General features: G+C 41.2%; 1 protein-coding gene across 3 annotated transcripts in view; it reads right to left on the reverse strand.

The window, feature by feature from the left end:
- Positions 1–20,423, reverse strand: part of rerea (arginine-glutamic acid dipeptide (RE) repeats a) — a 177,792-nt gene that overhangs the window by 79,051 nt on the left and 78,318 nt on the right. For all 3 annotated transcript variants that reach the window (XM_028018163.1, XM_028018172.1, XM_028018154.1), the window contains exons 2-3: positions 18,304–18,808; positions 6,412–6,482 (exon numbers count right to left, since the gene is read on the reverse strand). In XM_028018163.1, coding sequence (XP_027873964.1) covers positions 6,412–6,482; positions 18,304–18,664 — 432 coding nt within the window. In that variant the 5' untranslated portion in view covers positions 18,665–18,808. The remainder of the gene's footprint in view (positions 1–6,411; positions 6,483–18,303; positions 18,809–20,423) is intronic.

The raw sequence follows: 20,423 nt of genomic DNA on the forward strand, positions 1-20,423 counted from the left end.
GAATAACGGGAGAAATCAGAGCACAGAAAGATGGAAGGAAAGTAGTTTTTTCTTCTTCTTTTTTTTTGACAGCAAATGTACATCGAGTGGAATGTTTTCATTGATCTGAATGTGTGATGGATAGAAGTTAATTAGCCTGTGGATTTCATTGTTAAGCTAATTCAGAGCACTTTGGATTCCATTAGGCCTGGAAGTCAAGGTCTGCAGAAAAACTAATAGCTGCTCATGTTAAAAATGCATATTTATGCACATATATTTGCATCTCTCTCAAACATTTTTAATTATGGGGTTTGAATAGGTGGCTTTTTTCCAAGGCGGTATGATGAGCTTTCGGCTCATAACAATCAGTGGTGAAAAGTGGGATAAACATCCAGTTGATGCACAAAACAAAACAACACAAGTTGTCCCATGTCAACATACAAGAACATTTACAATCACTGCAGACAGTGAATATATGTCCTGGTGAGGCATTGGCTAGTGTGACAGTCCCACTGATTGATAAATTTGAGTAAAAATATTATATGTGTTTATTGTGCAGAATTAATTCTTCTAGAGTTACATAAGTATAACAAGCAGGAATTAGCTGGTAAACTACTGGGGACATCTGCCCTGGAAGCCAGTGTGCATTCAGCTGCTAACACACACACTGCCTGTAGCTTATCAACCATGGACGTACAAAACAAAAACAACATTAGCTTAAAAAGAGTGATGAGTGGACTGACGCCATGTCAGTGGTCATCTGACAGGAAGTGTGCAGCAACAGATGAAAAATGTTTAAAAGCACCGCAGCCTGATATCTATATTCAGCTCTTACAACAGAACCATTACTCAAAGTCTTGATATGTTTATTTGCACAACAGCCAGCTACCAGTCCAGGTCAAGAAAAAAAAATCATTTTATTTTGAAATATATATATTATAGTAAATCTACAGGGAATAAAGCTTCACACAAATTACAAAAGTTCTGAGTTTTACATTTAAGGAAACCCTCAGAATAGCAGATTTATTGGAATGTTTTAGGTTTTAGTAAGAGTAAATATCATAGAAAGGACGACTTTTCCCCTAAGTGGCTCCAGTTGACAGCAACTAACTTTTCAAAGGTTGATTTTATTATTATTATTCATCTTATTTGGCCATAAAAAATAGTCTTGGGCAAACGCAAGTGGTCAGAAAGCAGCACAGTGATACACAACCTGGGCTAATTTGCCTCAGACACTCGAAACTACAATTTCTATTAAAAAACCTGCAGAACATTTAGCATCTTAAGCGCTTTACTCCTTAGACAAAAAAGTAAAAAGGGAAAAAAGAAAATCATAAAAATAGCTAGTGGTCAGAAAAAACATGTTTGTTGGATTGCTAGTAAATCAAGTAACAAATCAAAGCATCAGAAACAAAAGCTGGCGCACGTTAAAAAAAACCCACATTAGACATTTAGAGGACAGCCAAATCCACTTCCACAAAATCTTGTCTGTAAGATAAACGGCCAAACTATCAGCATGAATAGTGATTAATAAGCACCTGTTTAGTTTCGACACATCTGATAAATTAGACTGACACCAATAAATTAGCTAAAACCATAGAAGAGTTAGTTTCCGCAGAGAGCTAAAAAAAAAAAAAAAAAAAAGCAGTGCATTTCACACATTCGCTTAAACATATTTGATAGAGGAGAGAAAGCCCAAGCATATTTCTGATAATTATAGACATACCGCCTGATTAAACGGGAAAAGAATGTGTAAATACAACGTGCACAAATGTTCCTCATTGGTAACATGACTGGGAAAATCCTCTGTCTCCTTAAGCTGCTCAGACCTACAACATGCAAGATGGACTTGTGGCAAGATAATTGCATTGTGCGTGGCGCTAATTAAATGTCCAGAAGCAGGAAGATCCTTGGGTGGAGATTTGTGTGTGCGAGGCTAACAGTGGGAGAGCGAACGTGTGTGTGTGTGAGATGGTGTACTAGTCTCCTCAATCCCCTCGTTCCCAGAGGGAGAAATGCTGCAATCACTCCATTAGTGAAAGAGGAAGGGGGAACAGAGAACCTGGGAGGAAACGGAGAGAGAAAGATGTGGGGAAGAGAAGAGGGGAGGGAGGACAGGACACAGCTGACTTGACCAATAACAGCAAATGAGGTTAGAAACAAGCAGAGAGAGAGGTAGGAGGGTCAATGAGCGTCGAGGACATGGACACAATGACTCCAACGTGGGATGAGAGGAGGAGGAGGAGGAGGAGGAGGAGGAGGAAGTGGGAGTGAGTGACAACAGATGAGGAGGAGGGGAGAGGGGATGAGATGTAGAGACAGATGGATGAAAGAGAGAGGAATGGAGACAGAGGAGATGGTTAAGGTAAGGGAAGGAAGATTGATCTGTGACGTCAGGGTTGGAGGAAAGATGTGCTGATGGTGTCGCTGCCTCATTGTCTAAAGACTCGGCGCTCACTACAAGCGGTTCGCACGTTGCCGTGTGTGACCGTGTTGCACTGAACCAGATAGTCAAGCAACAATCTGGAGAATCACAACCGGTACGGAGATCTATCAGACAGTCATGACACAAACGTTCACCTCAATAATGTTCCTCCATTAAGCAGAGAAGGTAAACTAATTACAAAATCACAACAGTAATCAAAACCAGGCATCAAGGACTGAAGGGCCCCAATTAACCTCTAGCATGAGAGAGAATGAAATCATCACAATGAGTCTTTGTGTGTTTAAGGAAGCAAAAACGTTACAAATCAAGTGCTTATTATAAAAATGTCCTACTTTACAGTTTCCATATACAAATAATTCATATACTAGGTAGGGAAGTCCTGATTCAGACCTTGCTGTTGTTGTACTGTCTGTGATTTAGTCAGCCAATCCCCTCAGTGACTTGTTTAGGCACATTAGTGTGGTAAATTTAAAAACAGCAGCTTGTTTTTACATCCACAGTTAGAAAAATTTGATTTTAAACCATGCACCCAATTTTGCTGATCTAGTATGAGGTTTTCCTTTCAATCACTATGTTTTTCAGTCTTTACAATGTTTCAGGGAGAAAGGGAGACTGTGTTGGCTGCTGCATCTATCCATATGTGTCTGTGTGATTTCTAGTCAACTTTCAGAATAGAGAGCTGCTGAAACACCGGTCATCAAATGTTATGATGTTCAAAGCAAAACACTACATCTATAAATCAGGAGTTGCTTTTTAGTAAATTTAGTCAGCTCATGAATAGTTAACACTGTGTGTTATGACCTGAATTATCAATGAGTCATATGAAAACAAAGAGCAAACATGCTAACATTAGTCTAGAATGTCTACAGGAGTGGGATACAAAAATAAAGATACTCTAAAAATGTTTTTAAACTATTTTAATAGTTTAAACACCAAATATGCCTTAATACGTACTAATACGTACTCAGCAGAAAGCAACATCAACTCTTTTTTATTTCTGTTCTCAGGGTACAGCCAAACAGCACCAAGGACAATAAATGTGTTTATATATATATATATATATATATATATATATATATATATATATATTGAATACGCTCTACAAAAAGATTGATACATGGCTTTTCCAAAAATAATTAGGAGTTACATTTCGCAAAAAAAATGCACAAATGGTTAAATACACAAGTAGGAAGTGTATACACACGACACTGATTTGTTCATTTTAATGAAATTTAGTCAATTTGGCAAATGCCCGGTAACTTGGATCGGTATCACGGACAAAAAGAAAACAATCCGAACAACTGACATTTGGTATGTTTATAATAATAAATGTTTGGCTGTTGTCATTAAAACTTAAATATAGGCTGAGATTTAGTAGAAGGTTAAACATTTTGTTGAAATGACTATAATGGCTTCCCAGTGGTCATCTTTGTAGCCGGCCAGGCATGTTGGGAGGAAGGCAGGAGGCTGAAATCTATATAACTGGATCAATAAGTCACAGAGGTCGCAGTGGTCACCGCAGCTGCCACTGTTGAGTAAACAAGCGGAGGAAAATGATTGTCCTCCCAGTCAAGAATGACCCCAATCATGATCTAAGCATTGATTCTGTTCCTCCCCTCTTATTTTTATTTTTTTTTTTTTTGCATGCATTATTGCCGACAGTCCAAGTTTCTGTACAGAAGATCAAATCTGGGTATGAAGACAAGTCTGCGGATTTCTCACACAACATGTGAAGAGAAAAAGAGTCAGCCAGTTCATTGCTCCCATCCCCACACAACACAGCGATGGTTTATACACAGCAATAATTGGATTCACAGGTCATTAGATAGAGAACACAAGTGACACTCTCTCAGCTTAAAGAATGGATCAGATAGGCGAGAAAATGGAGATGGCTGCAAGAATATTGATGGGGTTGTTTGGTACAGGACCAATAAAATGTCGTTTCCCTGTGCTGTGCCTCTGAAGCCCAGTTACACCATGAATGGCAGGGGGTTAATCAATAATTTGTGAGGCAAGAAATAAACGGTGGGGGAAGGACGGAGAAGAAGTAGAAGGGGGAGACGAGGGAAAAGAGAATAATGGTTGCTGCTGTTGCTCCTTTTTTAATGTATCATTACAAGGACGAGTGCAATGACACTGCTCATTATGCTGCACTAAACAGTACAGTGGTCAAACATTTCTTTTATTCCAACAAGGCCCATATAAAACAAGCTAGGAGTTTTCCGCTGCACTAGCACAGCAGCAGCAGCAGCCGGCCCTTTTTTTGTGATTTGTTGCCGTGTGACAAAGTGAAGTAACTGAAAAACACTGTAGTTGTTTAAAAAGCCAGCAGGGCTTGTTGTTTTAACATAGGAGAACAAGAGTGTAGTCTGCTCATACACATTCAAGCATGCAGATGGCTGGTCATTAATTACAGATGGACTAGGGGAGGGAGTCACAGAGAGACGGATACAGAGAGTTGAAGGGAGAGGTCAGCTAAAGCAGCCAGTTTTCTGTCTCTCTCTCTCCCTGGACAATTACCTCTAACTGCCCCCGTACCTCCCCGGACCCTGTTAATCAAGGAGCAGGTTTGTAGTTTTTTCATGCTAAACTCTGCGTGCAAGAGAAAGGGGAACTTGCGGTACTCAGCACTTTACAGGTACAATCCGATTAAAGTCACACTGCTGTGGGGAGCTGGCTGCAAGTCCTACGGCTCAGCTTAGAGCCTCCTGTCCACACAACAACTGACCTTCATTCATTTAAAACATGCTTTATCCAGAAAGATCCTCTGGACTTTTTAACATTTTGGTCAAGACACAACCAAAAATATTTCTGTATTTTATTGGTACTTCTTGAGATGGACATCATCTCAAAGTATGCTTTGGCTGCTATGTTTTTAGCTCAATTTATTCTCCCCGTCGCACAGTTACTACACAACTAATGCTATTCCCACAGCATGGCGCTAACACCGCCACGTTTTATATTGAGGATTCTTCCTGTGGTGCTCAGACATGACACCACATTTCAGTGGGATGAAAATGCAAACAGCACTGATATTTTTGGCCTTAAAAATACCGATTCATAGCCACAAAACGTGACCACAGCAAAACCACAAGACAGAGAGAAATTTAAAAAACTAACAAAACTGCGTGTGTGGTTTCAGGTTCAGTCAAACATACATTTTGTGCAATTTTCATCTGTCAAGAAGAAACAAGCAGTTGGCATCAAGAAATCCTTTATTACAGATGGCGATAAAACACAGAGGGACAGGAAAGCTAACTGAGATCATGCTGCGCGCTACTTGAAAGAGTTTCTGCATGATCGGCATGTGGCCCTGAAATATTCATGATTCATGTGTGTCAGTGAAGCAAAGTATGTGAATCTCTCCAAAAATAATGCACCGTCTTTCATCTGCAACAACAAAGAGCAATCTGTTGTGGTGAACTAACATGCAGCGTTCCTTTCAGAAGACGGAGAATGCAGTGAGAGACAACAAACTACAGGGGTGTGCACGTGTGAGAGTGTGTACAAATGTCCTATTGCTTAGAAAACAAGCCCCTCTTTGCTAAACTGACTGAGCTTGATGAATCAGCCATTCTTGCAGCAAATTAAAAACTAATTTCTTTCTTTATGCAGGGAAAGAGGTAATTTGGTCACATTCGGTTGTAGAAAAAAAATCAATTTAAAACCGGTGAGGGTTTCCTCCATTAAATCAATTAAGTGCATCTACAAACATCTATATTCTCATTACGAGCATTATTACACACTACATGCAGTGGACTGCAAATGTGGTAAATATTCAAAGCAGACTCCCAGAGGGCCTTCCTACTTGTCCGGGCAACAAAACCCGACACGAAAAGTCATTTTTGAAATCAGCGCAGATGTAAGCCACATGCACAAGCAACGCAAAGCAATTTTCCAGCATTAAACACCAGCTTGATTGGTCTCTGCTGCTTCTCAGGTTAGGAGAAGAAAAAAGAAAAGAATAGACATAAATTTCTACTCACCAGCTTGAAATCCTGAATGCTACAAATAAAGTACGGAGTATTGGGTCGCCGACTCTCGATGTACACACAATCTGCAAGTGAGAAATGGAAAGAAAAAGGGGTTTTAGAGATGATTTTCATACTTATCAGAGCTTTCATGATGTTAAGCAGTCAGACTCGGCAATACATTATTTCTTGTGCCGTTACCTCTGCTGAAAAGACATTTTTCTCCTCGAGTCAAATTCAATTGGAATGCGAGTAATAGGATTAAAGACTTTTGGAGCTCTACAAGGTTGCCTTTCCAAAGCAAACATTACGCTCAAGGGGAATTATGTTATTGTTCCACTCCGTTTATACACCAGTGAGCAACACTGACTTTAACCTCATCCCACCCAACCCCCGCCACCCCCACCGAGTCATCGCCACATGGCTGTAACCATGGAAGCAACCTTGGAGGGGACCAAACCTGCAACTCATTGTCTGACATTTGACGATTTTCCTCGCATTTTAAATCAACTTTTGAGTACATTTTCTGGGATAATTTTCAAAGTGCCACCCACATTTACTGGGAATCCTAGCAAAGATGTGTCAAAGGTCTTAAAATCATATTTTACTTCATGATGTAGTTATATTAATAGTTATACAAATCCAGTCTATTCAGTGTATTCATCCCATTATGAAGTAATTGCTTAAGAAAATCACCAGTGACAATTATTGGAGATCCTGTGATCAATATTTACAACAACCGTGGCAGGACAGCATCAAGTTTTCTTCTGCACCATTTGACAATGTTGAAGCAGACAAACACAAGGATCTTTGACTGTTTCTCAGAGCCCAAACTTTCTGTATCAGTGGTGTCAAAACTTTTTCCACTTGGGCCAAAAACGTCAAGCTATACCCATTCATCCTTGCAGGGTCACAAGGGAGACTGGTGCCTATCTTCAGTATTCATTGTTTTTCACAATGAAAAATATAAAATGTTTCTGTTTCTTTCAACCACTTGCACCCAGGCAGGCAAAACTTTGGACACCCCTCTCTGGTTGTCCTCTCTTATACTCACCCACAGGTTTGCTATAGGTCAGTGCATCATGGTGGAGACTACATTAGGTTGAGTCGGTGTCTGGAGAACCATTTCTGTGTTGTTTTGGTCATCTGTTTTGCATCATTATCCTGCTAAAAGGCCCACTGATAACATCTGCAGTTTCCTAGCAGAGGCCACCAGAGTTATGTTTGATGTCTCCTGCTATTTTCAAAAAGTTTATAACCCCAACAAGTTCTCCACGTTTCCACGGCTTCAAAGACCCTAACACATTATCAAAGACTATGATGTACTTTTCCTTATGTGCAACCTTTGTTTCACCCCAGATCCACATGGAGTGTTTCTGCCTCCAGATTTTAGTTTAATTCCATATTCCAACAAGAAAACAATTGCTGCTCAACTTAAAACAGTGAGATATACACTCTATTTTTTTATTTTATTGATATTAAAGGCATTTTAATTGTATCGTTTTTGACACCTTGTGATTTTTTTCTCTGCTCAAAAGATTTTAGTTCAATGCAGTTTTCAATGTCAGATCATGTTCCTGCAATAAAATATGAATTTCTTTTTGTCCATTTTTACAACACCGTTTTGTCTTTCAGATTCTCTTGCTCTCTTGATTCTCTCCCATGATCACATAAAATGTGATGCATTAATCGCATAGTAACCACCAGGGACGTCCCACTCAAATGATGCTATAGCATAACATGTTTAAATTAGAGGATATGTAATCCCCAAACACACTGTATGTCTAACTAGCTTCGGATTAGATTGAGAAAAAAGAAAAAGCAATCCACCCTCTGTCTCTTATCCATTTTTAAAACGGTGGTTAGTGATGTCAGTCCTGGAGCACCGAGTGAGAGGAGCTGGCTGTGTTGTTGAATGAAATGTGACTGGTGGTATGGTCGGGTCGTGAACTTTCATCTCCTTAACAAAAACATTCACGCTGCCGAGGACGGAAACACACGGCCACCTATGCTGAGAAGAAAATAAGAGGAAAAGGAAACAACTAAGCACCGATGCGGCACTCTCCAGACACAACCGCGTATTATTAAACTATAAAAATAAGATTTCAAACCGCTAATGTCACATGTATTATAGTGTGTGAAACCAAACTGTAAAGAAAAGACAAATCTTCCTGCTCCATCTGATACAAAAATATAAAACGCAGCTCTATATTGCTTTCTATTGATTTAAAAACAACCAAACAAGCTCCCGGTTTTTGCTACGACAGCTCACATTTTTGTGAGCTCTCTGCTTCAAAGGAAGCCAACAGAGGTAAGATTTACACTGACAAACACAAACTGCTGGCGCTCATCTCACCAAAAAACACATGCTGAGCGGGTCTGATGCTGAAGAATTAACAAAAGATCTGCAGCTACCTTTTTCTCCCCCGCCCCCACTTCTCTCAGTGACTGACACTGCCATCATCTGTTATTTATTTGTTTGTGTCAACACAGCTATCGATCCGGCTGTGGTTTATCTTACCGCTGGCAGAGGAGGAGGCAGGGGGAGATATTAAATGGCCCTGACACCCAAGATACCGTTTTGTAGAGGTGCTGGTGTGTACGAGAGCATCCCTGACATCATTTGCTTTGTTTTTTTTTTTTTTCCTAAGTGTGTCTGCATGTGTGCGAGACCCCAGGGTGGGCTTGTTATCTGCTGTGAGCTGAATGAGCTGTTCTAACGGAGGGAGGGGGAGCGGTTATCGCCCACGCTCGGTCTGAGTAACGCATTATATCTCTTTCTTACTACTAGCCTCTTCCTGTCCCCCTTTTACAGCATCCCTGGAAGTCATTTACAAGATAACATGAATGAAAACGTCCATCAGTCCCATTGTGTGATCTGTGAGCAACACAGGCAGCGTGAGAGACGGAGAGAAGTTGGCGAGGGAGCGGAGAGATGGTAGGGGGTCGGAGAACAAAAGAGACTAATCTGAAGGAGATGACATGTTTCGGAGGAGTCAAATCAGGGGAATTAGGGTTTAGTGTCCCCTCACCTTGGCGGCAAATTCATTTAGAGGAGCCAAATCTCCATGTCTGTGCCCATGAGCACATCAACAGGCACAAAGGAGAGAGAGCGAGAATGAAAAAGATAGTGGAGGTGGTGGCGGTGGGGGACAGGGATCTACTTTAATCACTTACAGACAGCGTGGCAGTCCATTCTTCTAACGTCAAAAGTACAGTTTGAATGAATTTTGGATAGTGAAGAGTATACTGTCCTTTGGGGCATTTCTCTGAAAGCGACTACAAGGCAAAACTCTATGAATTTCAAAAGTTAAAGCAAAGTTAGCACCTTAAAATTTGCCTTTAGAATGAAAAAGGGCAAGGAATTGGCGCCAGGGGAGACACTGTGAGGAAACATGGTGGAAACGGGCCTCCTGGTTCCTCGACGGTCGTCGGCGATTGCTAAACATTCCTGCCATTTTGTGCTTTTGGAAGTGGGTCTCCTCGCTCAAGTGGAGAGGTGAAGAGGGGAGGGAGGAGAGAGGTTTAGCTGTGGAGTGGGTGTACGTGTGGGGGATGGGTTTTTTTTAAAGACTGAAGTGCATGCTGGGTGTGTAGATGTAGCCTTCACCATAGGAGGAGGGAGACCACAGCAGGACTGTAGCAAGAGGAGTGCTCCCATTCCTTCAGCAGCAATAAGTTCAGCTTCCACCGCACCAAACCAGACACGGAGCAAAGGCTCCACACTGGGCGCCGGAGCATTTTAATGCTCAATTTACAGAGTTTTACAGAACCAAATCTTTTAATCCTTACCATTATGTAGTCCTACAGCAGGCTACATAATAAAAACAAAGGAAAAAAGGTAAAATGAAGTAAAAAAAAAAAAAAAAAAGAAGGAAAAAAGTTAAAGGGGAGAAGGAAGAAAAGTAAAAACTATAAAAGAGGAAAATTGTAAAAGGAAAGAAGGAATGAAAGAACAAATGAAGAAAGAAAAAAGAGAAAAGGAAGGAAGGAACAAATGAAGAAATAAGGTAAAAAGAATTAAAGAAAGAAGGAATAAATGAAGGAATGAAAGAAGGAAGAAACAAATGAAGAAAAAGGTAAAAAAAAAAGAAAGAAAGAAGTAAATAAAAAAGAAGAAAAAAGAAAGAAAGACAGAACACATGAAGGAATGAAAAAAGGTAAAAGGAAGAAAGGAAGGAGGGAGGGAGGTAAAGAAGGAAAAAATGTAAAAGGAAGGAAATAAAGGAGAAAGGGACTTAAATTAGCAAAATTATGTAATGGGGATGGAAGAGGAAAAATATGGAAGATGTCACACAAGGAAGGAAGAGAGCAGGAGTCAAGTAAAAAAAAATAGAAATAGGGCACCAGGAAGAAAGGAAACAAGTAAGAAAAGGACAATGTTGGAGACGAGGAATAAAGGAAGGATGCAAAAAACAAAGCTAGAACACAAGGAGGCTGGAAAACTAAAAACAACAAGAAAGTAGGAGAAAACATAAGTAGAATGAAGGAAGGGAAAAGAATAGGAACCATTGAAGAGGGAGAGACCTGAGGCACAAAAAGTGAGGGAGGACAAGGAAGGAACACAATGGAAGAAAGAAGGAAGGACAGGAGGAATGGAGGCAGGAGACAAGGTGGAAAGGAAAGAACAAAGGAACAGAGGTCACACTGTCACCGCCGACTCCAAAGAGCAACGCCATATTGAATATTATGACCTACACACACACTCACACACACTCCGACTCTTTGTTCAGGCTGCTGTTGTCTTAAGGCTGCCAAGCATGTCTGATCTAAAACACACCTCTGCGAAAAGAGTCGTGCATTACTTCGAAACAAATATGATGCCGTTTAATTTGCTGCTGCATCCCAGCGGCGGGGAGGGGAGGGGCGAGTTCCTGATAATATCAGCCAGGCTTTTACTTCTCTGAGCCAAAAACAATGAGCGAGTCGCACTGTGAACACAGACATATACAGACAGTGTTTTGTAAACACAGCAGCGGAGGGTGGCGAGGGGGGAGATGAATATTTTAGGATGAGAGACAGGCTTATTAAAATCAAAGGGAGTGTTTATTTAAGTCATACTAGCAGGTGGTGAGAGTTGGGCATGAGGCAGGATGCACCTGCATTGTTAAAAGTGGAGCAGGGCTCAAACTAAAAAAAACAACAAAAAAAAACAAAGCACACATGCATCAAGATTCAGGCATGCAACAAAGCTCCACTGTTATAATGGTCCTACAATTGATCTGCACATTTACAATAATGTAAACGCAGACGGTGAAAGAGGAGGTAAAACTAATAACTGTCTTGTCCACAGGGTCAGATTGTAATTTGTAGATTTATTTTGAAAAGTATGTCCATCTTTCTGATGGTTTATCAGTGATCTTTATGATCTTCAGTCATTTTTACCCTGGCATGTTATGTTCAATGCGTCTACACCAGCAAAACTTACAGCACCATTTCTAAATCTTTGTATAAAAACAGGCTAGGATTCTACAAAAGATGAGAAAATGTCTCTCTTGCGCCTGATGTGGAAAAATTACAATAAGGTCACGCCTTAAAAGTCGACCTTCTTGTCCGTATCGCGTTGGACTGTAGAACTAATACTACATGAACAAGTAATCCACTATTGTTGTTAGAACATAGGATGTGTTTGGGGTCATAGGTCAGGTTACACTTTGTGCTAATACATCAAAACTTTAACAAGAAAGTTGTCGTCGCTATCCACAAGTATGAGTGGGGGACAGTTTCAAAAAACAAAACAGTTTCGGGTCCTCAAAGACTGCGTTTCCGTGTGGACGGGGGGATAACTTTAGAGAAAAAAAAACGTTACCGTGTGGGCGGAGCCTAGTAGACACAGTAGCTGTAACTAATAAACCCACTGAAATACATTTCCTCTGTGTTGAAACAATACGAAATGTTGAAAAGTTTAAACACCACGAAGAGGCAGTTTGTGCATTTTGCTTAACCAAACACAGCAGATCAAAGTTTACACAAAGTGTCAAATTCCCTTCATTTCTACAGCTTACAGTTTATCAGCAGAACAATGGATGTATTAATGAAAGTACACAGGGTGTGACGGCACGGAAGAGCTAATACAGACAAGGGAAGAATAATAAAGGTGTTTCATCTGATCCAACACAGACTCCAGCAGCTTGTAGAGACACACCAGCTGATGTCCAAGGCTGTCTGTTCGCTGCTTCCTGCTGGCTCGCTCCCACTAGGGTGGTGTTACATGTAGACAAGGCCTGGAGGTGCAAGGGCACTCGATTCCTCCACAGCTTTCCTTCCTGTTTTCCCCTCCGCCGACCCAACAAGTCCTACTTCTCGCTAGAAAAGCAAAGGGAAATACCTGGCAAGCGATACCATCAGCTCTCTACAATAGGGGCAGGTCTACAGCTGACTTAGCTCCTCGGGGGGAAAACAGAGGCTCTTTGACAGTAACCCCCCTCCGTCTACCCCGCTCCTCTCCTTCTCGCCTAGCCCACGCTTTCTCATTTAGCAGTCGGCAGGTGGTTGGATTTCACTAAAAAGCTCTTTTCCCAGAGTCTCTGGCGTAAAGGAAGAGAGAGCAGAGCAGAGAGAGGCTCTTTTAAAAATAGATCTGCTCAGTTAACGGCGGGCTACAGATTCACACTGCCGTGTTTCAACAGGAAATGATTCCCAGGGCTTGTCCCTTATGTTTGCCTGACTAGAAGCAGCTAAGTGATTGACGGCTAGCCTTTGCAGCTCAGAGGATATGTTTTGCTAATGTGCAGTGGCAGTTGTCCAACGCTGAATGAGTAACATTTTACTGGCTTTTTCACAGACTACATTCTCACAACAAACCAACCTCTTCAAAGCTTCAGGAGAAAGAAATGATCTTGGAATGAGAAATCGCAGAAGCTAATATTTTTGTTATATAAATAATAATAAGAATAAAAAACGGCTCGAATGTAGCAATCAGAAAGTCAGAAAGGTTTCCACACTTTTCCTCCACTCTGTTTTTATAAAAGGGTCAATTCTACTCCTTTAAAATCATGTTAAAATGTGGATCTGGTTTAGTTGATTAAAATGAACAAATCGCCTAACAAAAATACTCATCATATCTAAATCATTTTTGTACAAAATAATAATAAAAAGAAAAATTCCCAATTAAAAAAAGCATACAAAATACTTATTAAAACTCGGTTTTTGTTGAAATTACACTGGAGCTTTTTGAGGGACATTATATTTAATGAGACTTTACACAAAGGTCACATTGTTCAAAATATATATAAAAAATTCCCTTTAACATGATGCACTGCTATCAAGTGCCATCCCAATAGGTTCACACATCTAAATTAAATTTAGCCATAAGTTGTCATGTTTTCACTTAACAGGCCATGTGAGAATAAAAACAAATATGTGGAGAAAAAAGCTATACATAACTCCTAACAGACCATCCCTACCATACAATATGGCAGTGGAAGAATCATGCTTTGTTATGCTCTTCTTCAGCAGGAAAGAAGACGGGGAGAAGGGTGGAGCTAATTACAGGTAATCCTGAAATAAACCCAAAAGGCCCTGCTTCTGTTAAAACAAAATTCTCACAATTATGCAAATTTGTAAGAATAACATTGATCTTGTGTGAATTCCCACATTGGGAATAAAATATATTGATGTCAACGTAATGTGAAAAAGTCTTAAAAGACAACATTTAATGCAACATAATGTGGAAACTTGAAGTTCTGATAATCACTGAGAAAATGAAATGTTTATACGACTACAATCAGTGAGGCTGAAAGTTAAGGGAAATTGGGAAGCCTGGTTATTGAGCTTTGTGTGTGTTTCTGTGTTATATAGCTTACTGCTCTGCAGCTTGCTTTAAATGCACAAAATCTGATCCTGCAAGAGCAGAGAAGACTGGAGCCAGAATCACTGGCTGCCCCCATTAACGATGGAACGCAAAAGGACTAAGTCTGTAATTTGTTTCTGTATGCTGCAACAAACAAATCATTACCGTCTCACATCTAAAATGACCTAAATCACTTCTCTCTACAGCTGATGAGGCAACCAGGCTGTAGGACACATGCTGAGGTTCCATTTTGATGGATAGAAGGGTACTAAGGAGACGTGCGAGAGCCAATAAGTATTTAGGAGACTGGTGTGTAGATGAGAAAAATCACATTTTAAATGTGTGTTTTTAACGTGGCTGCATTTGTTTAACAGTTGCCGATGTTGTTTTGCATAAGTAGTAGCTATCAGAGTGCTTTGCATGCATGTGTACAGGCAACTTTTGTGTCCGTCTCCTATTGATCGGCCCCTGGCGATGTGCATACTCTCTAAGGAGAGGATCTTCAATATGGAGTGGGGGTGGATGAGAGGAGAGAACAGGCTTGGAGAAGTCTATCCGGGCCTGGAGAAGTGGTGTGAGCTCAGCCACAGGGCTCACATCGATCTGGCATGTCTGCTCGCCCTGTGTAGGGCTGCTTGCCCCACACAAATGGCCTGGGACACAGTCCCCAGGCCGCCACCGCAGACACTCTCCTCTCTGCGTTTTAAGCAGCAGCGGTGTTTAGTTAGCTGCAGGCCCACCTACTGGCTGCTCACACTTCCCTTTGCACCAAGTCCCCGTCCAATCGATGTGCAATAAGCCGCCTGAAACCATCTTCAAGGGATAGAAAGGCTAAGCAGAGAGATTGGAGAGTGGTTGGAGACCGGGAGGGTTCAATACTAGATTACCTGTTATTTTGTATGTGATGACACAGGGCCTGCATGCTTCTAAAGCTCCCTGTGACAAAAAGCAATCAAAACCCACAACCGGTGCAGATTCTGTCCTGCTTTTGGCCACCGCTCTCCATCACAGTCCCATCACTCTCCATACATCTGGGGTGGCGCAAATCCCCCTCTGAGGGTGGTCAGTTTTACATATTGTATGTCACTAGACGGGTATAAAGGGATTTAACATTTAGTAAAGCATAATCCATCGGAGGCTTTGTGCCTGCCTAAGCTGCACGCATCAAATCTGATTGCAGGAAGGCTGCTACCAACAGCTAGCTGGGAGGGGGGAAGAGAACACACACACACGCAGATAGACACACACGCATGGTTTGTCACTCGAACAATGAGGATAGGAGACAGCAGGAAGTCTGCCGGGGAGGTGGAGGACCTTCCATGATGACACCGGGAGGTAAATTACAAACGAGCATGTAGGTGCTGAGGCTGTAGTACCAAGTCGAGAGCCGTTCTTAATATAAACCAATCTAACAACCCTCATCGTCATGGTGGGGGTGGGCTGTGACATTTCAGCCCCTCTAAACCTGTCAATCTAACTGGAGGAGAAGACAGGAAACATAAATATTCCCCCCACACTGGCTACGCTGCGCACTCGGATGTGGAAATATAAATATTGGATAGAGCTAGCCCTCTGAGATGGTTGGTTGTGTTTATATGCCTTTTGAATGTTTCATTGATGTGATTGGCTGTTTACATTATTCTTCCCCCGTTTTTTTTACATTAAGCTCTACGCCGAGTCAATGCAGCGCAGACTGACTGCACTTTTATTGGTTAACCCTTGGTGTCGGGGTATGAATGGGGGATAAAAGTGACAATTACATTTATAACCCGGCCTTTTAGCTAGAAGTCTACCACCACATTCAGTAGAGCTGCACAGTATTAATATTGTAAAACCCTGTAAGTGGGACGTCGTTTGTTAATATTTCAGCCATGATATCAGTTGTAATAAATCTTTTTTCCAAGCTCGTCTCTTTCATTGCCAACAATCTGTGGTCTTAAGCATCCACCCAACAGGATGAACATATTATATTCACGCAAAGTGACAATTTCTGACATTATCATACACAATATATATATATATATATATATATATATATATATATATATATATATATATATATATATATATATATAATAGTCAGAAATGTTTATTGTTATTACATCACACAAGATACTGCATATTTGCGATACATTATGTAGCCCTAGCATAACATTAGAGATAAAATAATGCTATGCTTTGAAGAAAGCAAACTATTTATTACTAAACAGAATTAACAACACATCTTCACTCCATAAGTACGTTATCACTCAGCCTACTTCAGTTACAGTAAGTAGCCCAGAGATGTTGGGAAATCATCACACAATAACTCTGAACAAAGAATAATTCAAAACACTGTCAACAGCAAAAGTAACAATCTCAAACATAATGTCAATTTTTTGTGATTTCTAACAACAACTTGATCTAACACATTAAGTCCAAATAGTTTTTCAAGTAATTAGCCACTCAGAGTGGAAAAAATGATCAAACAGCAAAAAAAAATCAATTAATGCAAACCTCCGATGTATTAAACAAGGTGGTTAAAAGAAAACCTTCAATGTTTCCTAATGAAGCACTTGTGCCACGTGAGCGTCCCCTCCACTACCTGACCTTTCACCAGCTCCTACATAAACGAAGAGATGTAACAACGATTTAGTTGTAAGGCGCGCAGCACTGAGCAGCAGGAGAGCAGAGAGCAGCCAGCTTGGCCTCCATCTCAATCTGCTGACATGCTCACCTGCAATACAAACGGTTTATAAACAACACGTGAAAAACAAGCCAATATTACAGCTCAGGATGAGCTCGGCTCTGTTCCCATATCCTTATGTCCGACTCGACGAAGACGTCGTGCTGCAGCTCAAACATCTCTCCAGGACACTGGGGAACCCTTTGGCCCCAGAAATGATGGCAGACTTTCAGAGAGTCAGATGGTGTTAGGAAGAAATCGTTATCGCGGCTGTCGTCACAATCACATCATCTAGTGGAGCACCACTTTGCTTTATTGACTCAGCTCAAGACAAAGCTCAGAGTGGGTCACAGGATTGATTGCATGATGCATCGGCCTTTAGCCTTAGGGAGTGTTTCTGCTGTTGGAGAGTTGATTCTTTGAAGAATCCGCAATCCCTCCGCAGCTCATCGCAACTGAGATGACTGCTTCTTTAAGGGAAATCAATTATTGATCAATTAGGTTTTGTTTCCTCGCATCTCCTAAAGCTAGTTTCATCAGGGTACAGGCACAGTTTTACAAGAAAGTAGATACTTTTTCAAACTGAACTTTTCAGACTTCTTAGTGGCTTTTTTTACCTTCACTTTGAACAGAAATACTAAGGTTTGTATAGAAGACATGTTCACTTTAGGAAGGAAGGAGCAGAAGGCATGAAATGAGAGAGAGAAAGAAAGAGCCGAGCCGCTACCTTTTTCATAAAGGAAAAACAGAAAGACAGAAAGAAAGAATAAAAAAAGAAAGATACTGAAGACACCAGGAAGGACCTAAAGAATGTGAGACAAAAATGAATGGAAAGACAGATAGGTAGGACACAAGAAAGGGAAGAAAGACATTTAGGACACATGTGAATAAGCAAAGAAGAGTAGAAAAAAAACCAAAGAGGAACTAAGGGAGAAAAACAAGTAGGATATCAGGTAAGAGAAAAAGACAGGTTGCACATGTGGAAAGAACAAAAAATACAATTAACAGAAAGACTAATATGAGAACAGCAGGAAGAACCAAAAGAAAGAGGGGAAAAAATGAAAAATACTAGTTTTGGAAATGCGTATAAAACACACCAAAAGAGTTAGGAAACAAGACACAATAAAGGAAGGAAAGAAATGAAAGACTAAAAGCCAGGTAGAAGTACAGCTTTTAGAAAGGACAGAAGGAACAGGTATGTGAGGAAGTAAAGAAGAACAGAAGAATGGAAGGACATTATGAAATTGTATTCATTGCTTTCACAGACTTGAAAAACACCGACATGAAATTCCAGACTCTACCTGACAGCGTATCAGTCCTGTCTTATAAACAATGAAGTGGTGATTGTTTGACTTTTGGCTATGAAACGTAGATGGCAGAAGTTCATGAACTGAACCCAGTGACGGTGAAACAACACAAACCACAGGTCAACTCCGCTGAAGGAACTCACCTCCGGGTCTGTAAACAACGTCGTCTTCTGTAATGAAGGACGTAATCTCTCCATTTTCTGTGCGCTCGTAGCGCGACTTCTTCTTGGGCATCTTCTTCTTGCCCTTCTTGCCGGCCTCCTCGGCCGTGCCGCTTCCGCCGCCGGTGCTGCCGTTGTCGTTGTCCTCGTCTTCGCTGTGCTCGCTTTCTGCATAGTTCTTGGCCCCGCCCTCCAGCGTGCAGCTGCGGCGCGGCCTGGAGCTCTCGCTCTCGCCCCGGTCTCCGTCCTGCCGGCGAGATTTCCCGGCCTCTCTTTTGTCCCGGTCCCTGTCTCTGTCTCTGTCCCTCTCTTTCTCCCGTTCCTTCTCTTTGTCGGCCGTCATGATCCGCCACGTGCCTTCCTCAGTCCTCTCACGGCTGGGCCTCCGTGAAAGGTAGACTGTGAGCCTGGGCTTCAGAATTCTGAATTTACCAGTCAAATCCAGGGAAAATTCGGCCACTCCAACAACCCCAGTGTTTCAGGAAACCTGCGGATAAAACAACAACGATTAACACAGGTTTGTTCCTGTACAACTGTTAGCTGGTACATGCACCATTTGCATCTTTAGTGATAAAATACAACCACCTCCACCAGGAGCAAGGGCGGTTATTCTTAAAGGACGTAATTTTATTTGGAAATTTCTTTAAAAACAATGTATGCGCCAGAGAAACACAAGCAGTGTTAACAGTTGCAGTTTTAATAATTTCCACTTGATAAAAGATACAGAAGTAGATTTATTTAAGTGTGAAATGGAGAAGAAAGACAAGAACCTGAAGGAAAATCAAACCTTTTTGTAGCTACAAGAAGCTTAAACAAAGCCTTAGAAAGATTTTATGTGTTGAACTTTGTCACATAATGACATATTTCCACCACAAACCTCTATGTATTTCGTCGTAATTATATGTTATAGACCAAAACATTAATTTTGAAGTTTAAAAAAAAAAAGAACAATATTTTTTCAAACTTTTCACAAATTGGAATCTGAAAAGTGTGTCTTGTTTTTAGCTGCATCTATCTTCTCCTCAACTATAATCAACTTCCCTGTCCCTCCTGAAGATAGATATTCCCACCACGTCTTATCTCATGTTTTCTGAAACACATACTATTTTGCATGTAAAAGTTGATTTTTTATTTATTTTACCAGGTAACAGTTTGCCTGCAGACAGTCTCAAACATGAGCTGTGGATTTCTCCACTCTTCCTGAGTCACCATGATTGAGTCAAATTTCCATTTAATATATTGATCAGTTCTTGATGCTGATTGTTCACTAATGTTCTCCAAAAAAACCCTTTGTGTGCTTACCTGAACAGCTGGATTTATACCGAGTTTAAATTACACACAGGGAGATCTGGTTACCAAGTAACTGACCTCTAAAGAAGAAGAAAAAAAGCCAAGTTGGCATAGTAATTTTTCACTCAACATCACAATTATGCACTATTTTGTGTTGGTTTACCACAATAAAACACACTGAAGTTTGTGGTGGTAACATGATCAGAGCTGTAACGCTGTTTTTTTATTTCAGCAGTAAAAGTAGTAATCTACTTGGTTTAAATGGAGCTCAATCCTCAATGACAAAGTTAGCAGACTACCGTCTTCGCAGGCCACTGGTGACATTTCTGCCCATCCATCCATGTGTGCTTGTACTCCTAGACTGCTCCCCACCCCAACCCAATCCAGCGCTTAGCTGACAGTCACTGCTGTGATAATGTGAAGTGACAGCTCCGAGGACGAGAACGGGGGGGTGGGGGGGGAGAATACAGCAATCCGCTGGGTGAGGGAGGGGAGAGGAAAAGAGCCAGAGTCAGTCATTTGCCATGCTTAGTTCGCTGCCACTTACAGCTATCTTCACCGAGCCGCCACTTTTTTCATAAAACCCTCCATAAACACTGGAGCACGGTAAAGCTGAAGCAGCGCACTGTCTGCGCCACACTGCTCCTACACACAGCACCCACAAAGGAGGCTACTCATTTACTGCCAATGTTCACCTCCACCTCCGCCCCCACGGCAACAATTTAACTAGAAATGGTTATTATAGCCCCTGGAGGGCTAAGGCTGGGCAGTCGTACTGGTGTTACCATGGCCATGGTGGCAGAGAGGAAGAG

This window comes from Xiphophorus couchianus, chromosome 1 (genome assembly GCF_001444195.1).
Source record: "Xiphophorus couchianus chromosome 1, X_couchianus-1.0, whole genome shotgun sequence".
Lineage (NCBI taxonomy): Eukaryota > Metazoa > Chordata > Actinopteri > Cyprinodontiformes > Poeciliidae > Xiphophorus > Xiphophorus couchianus.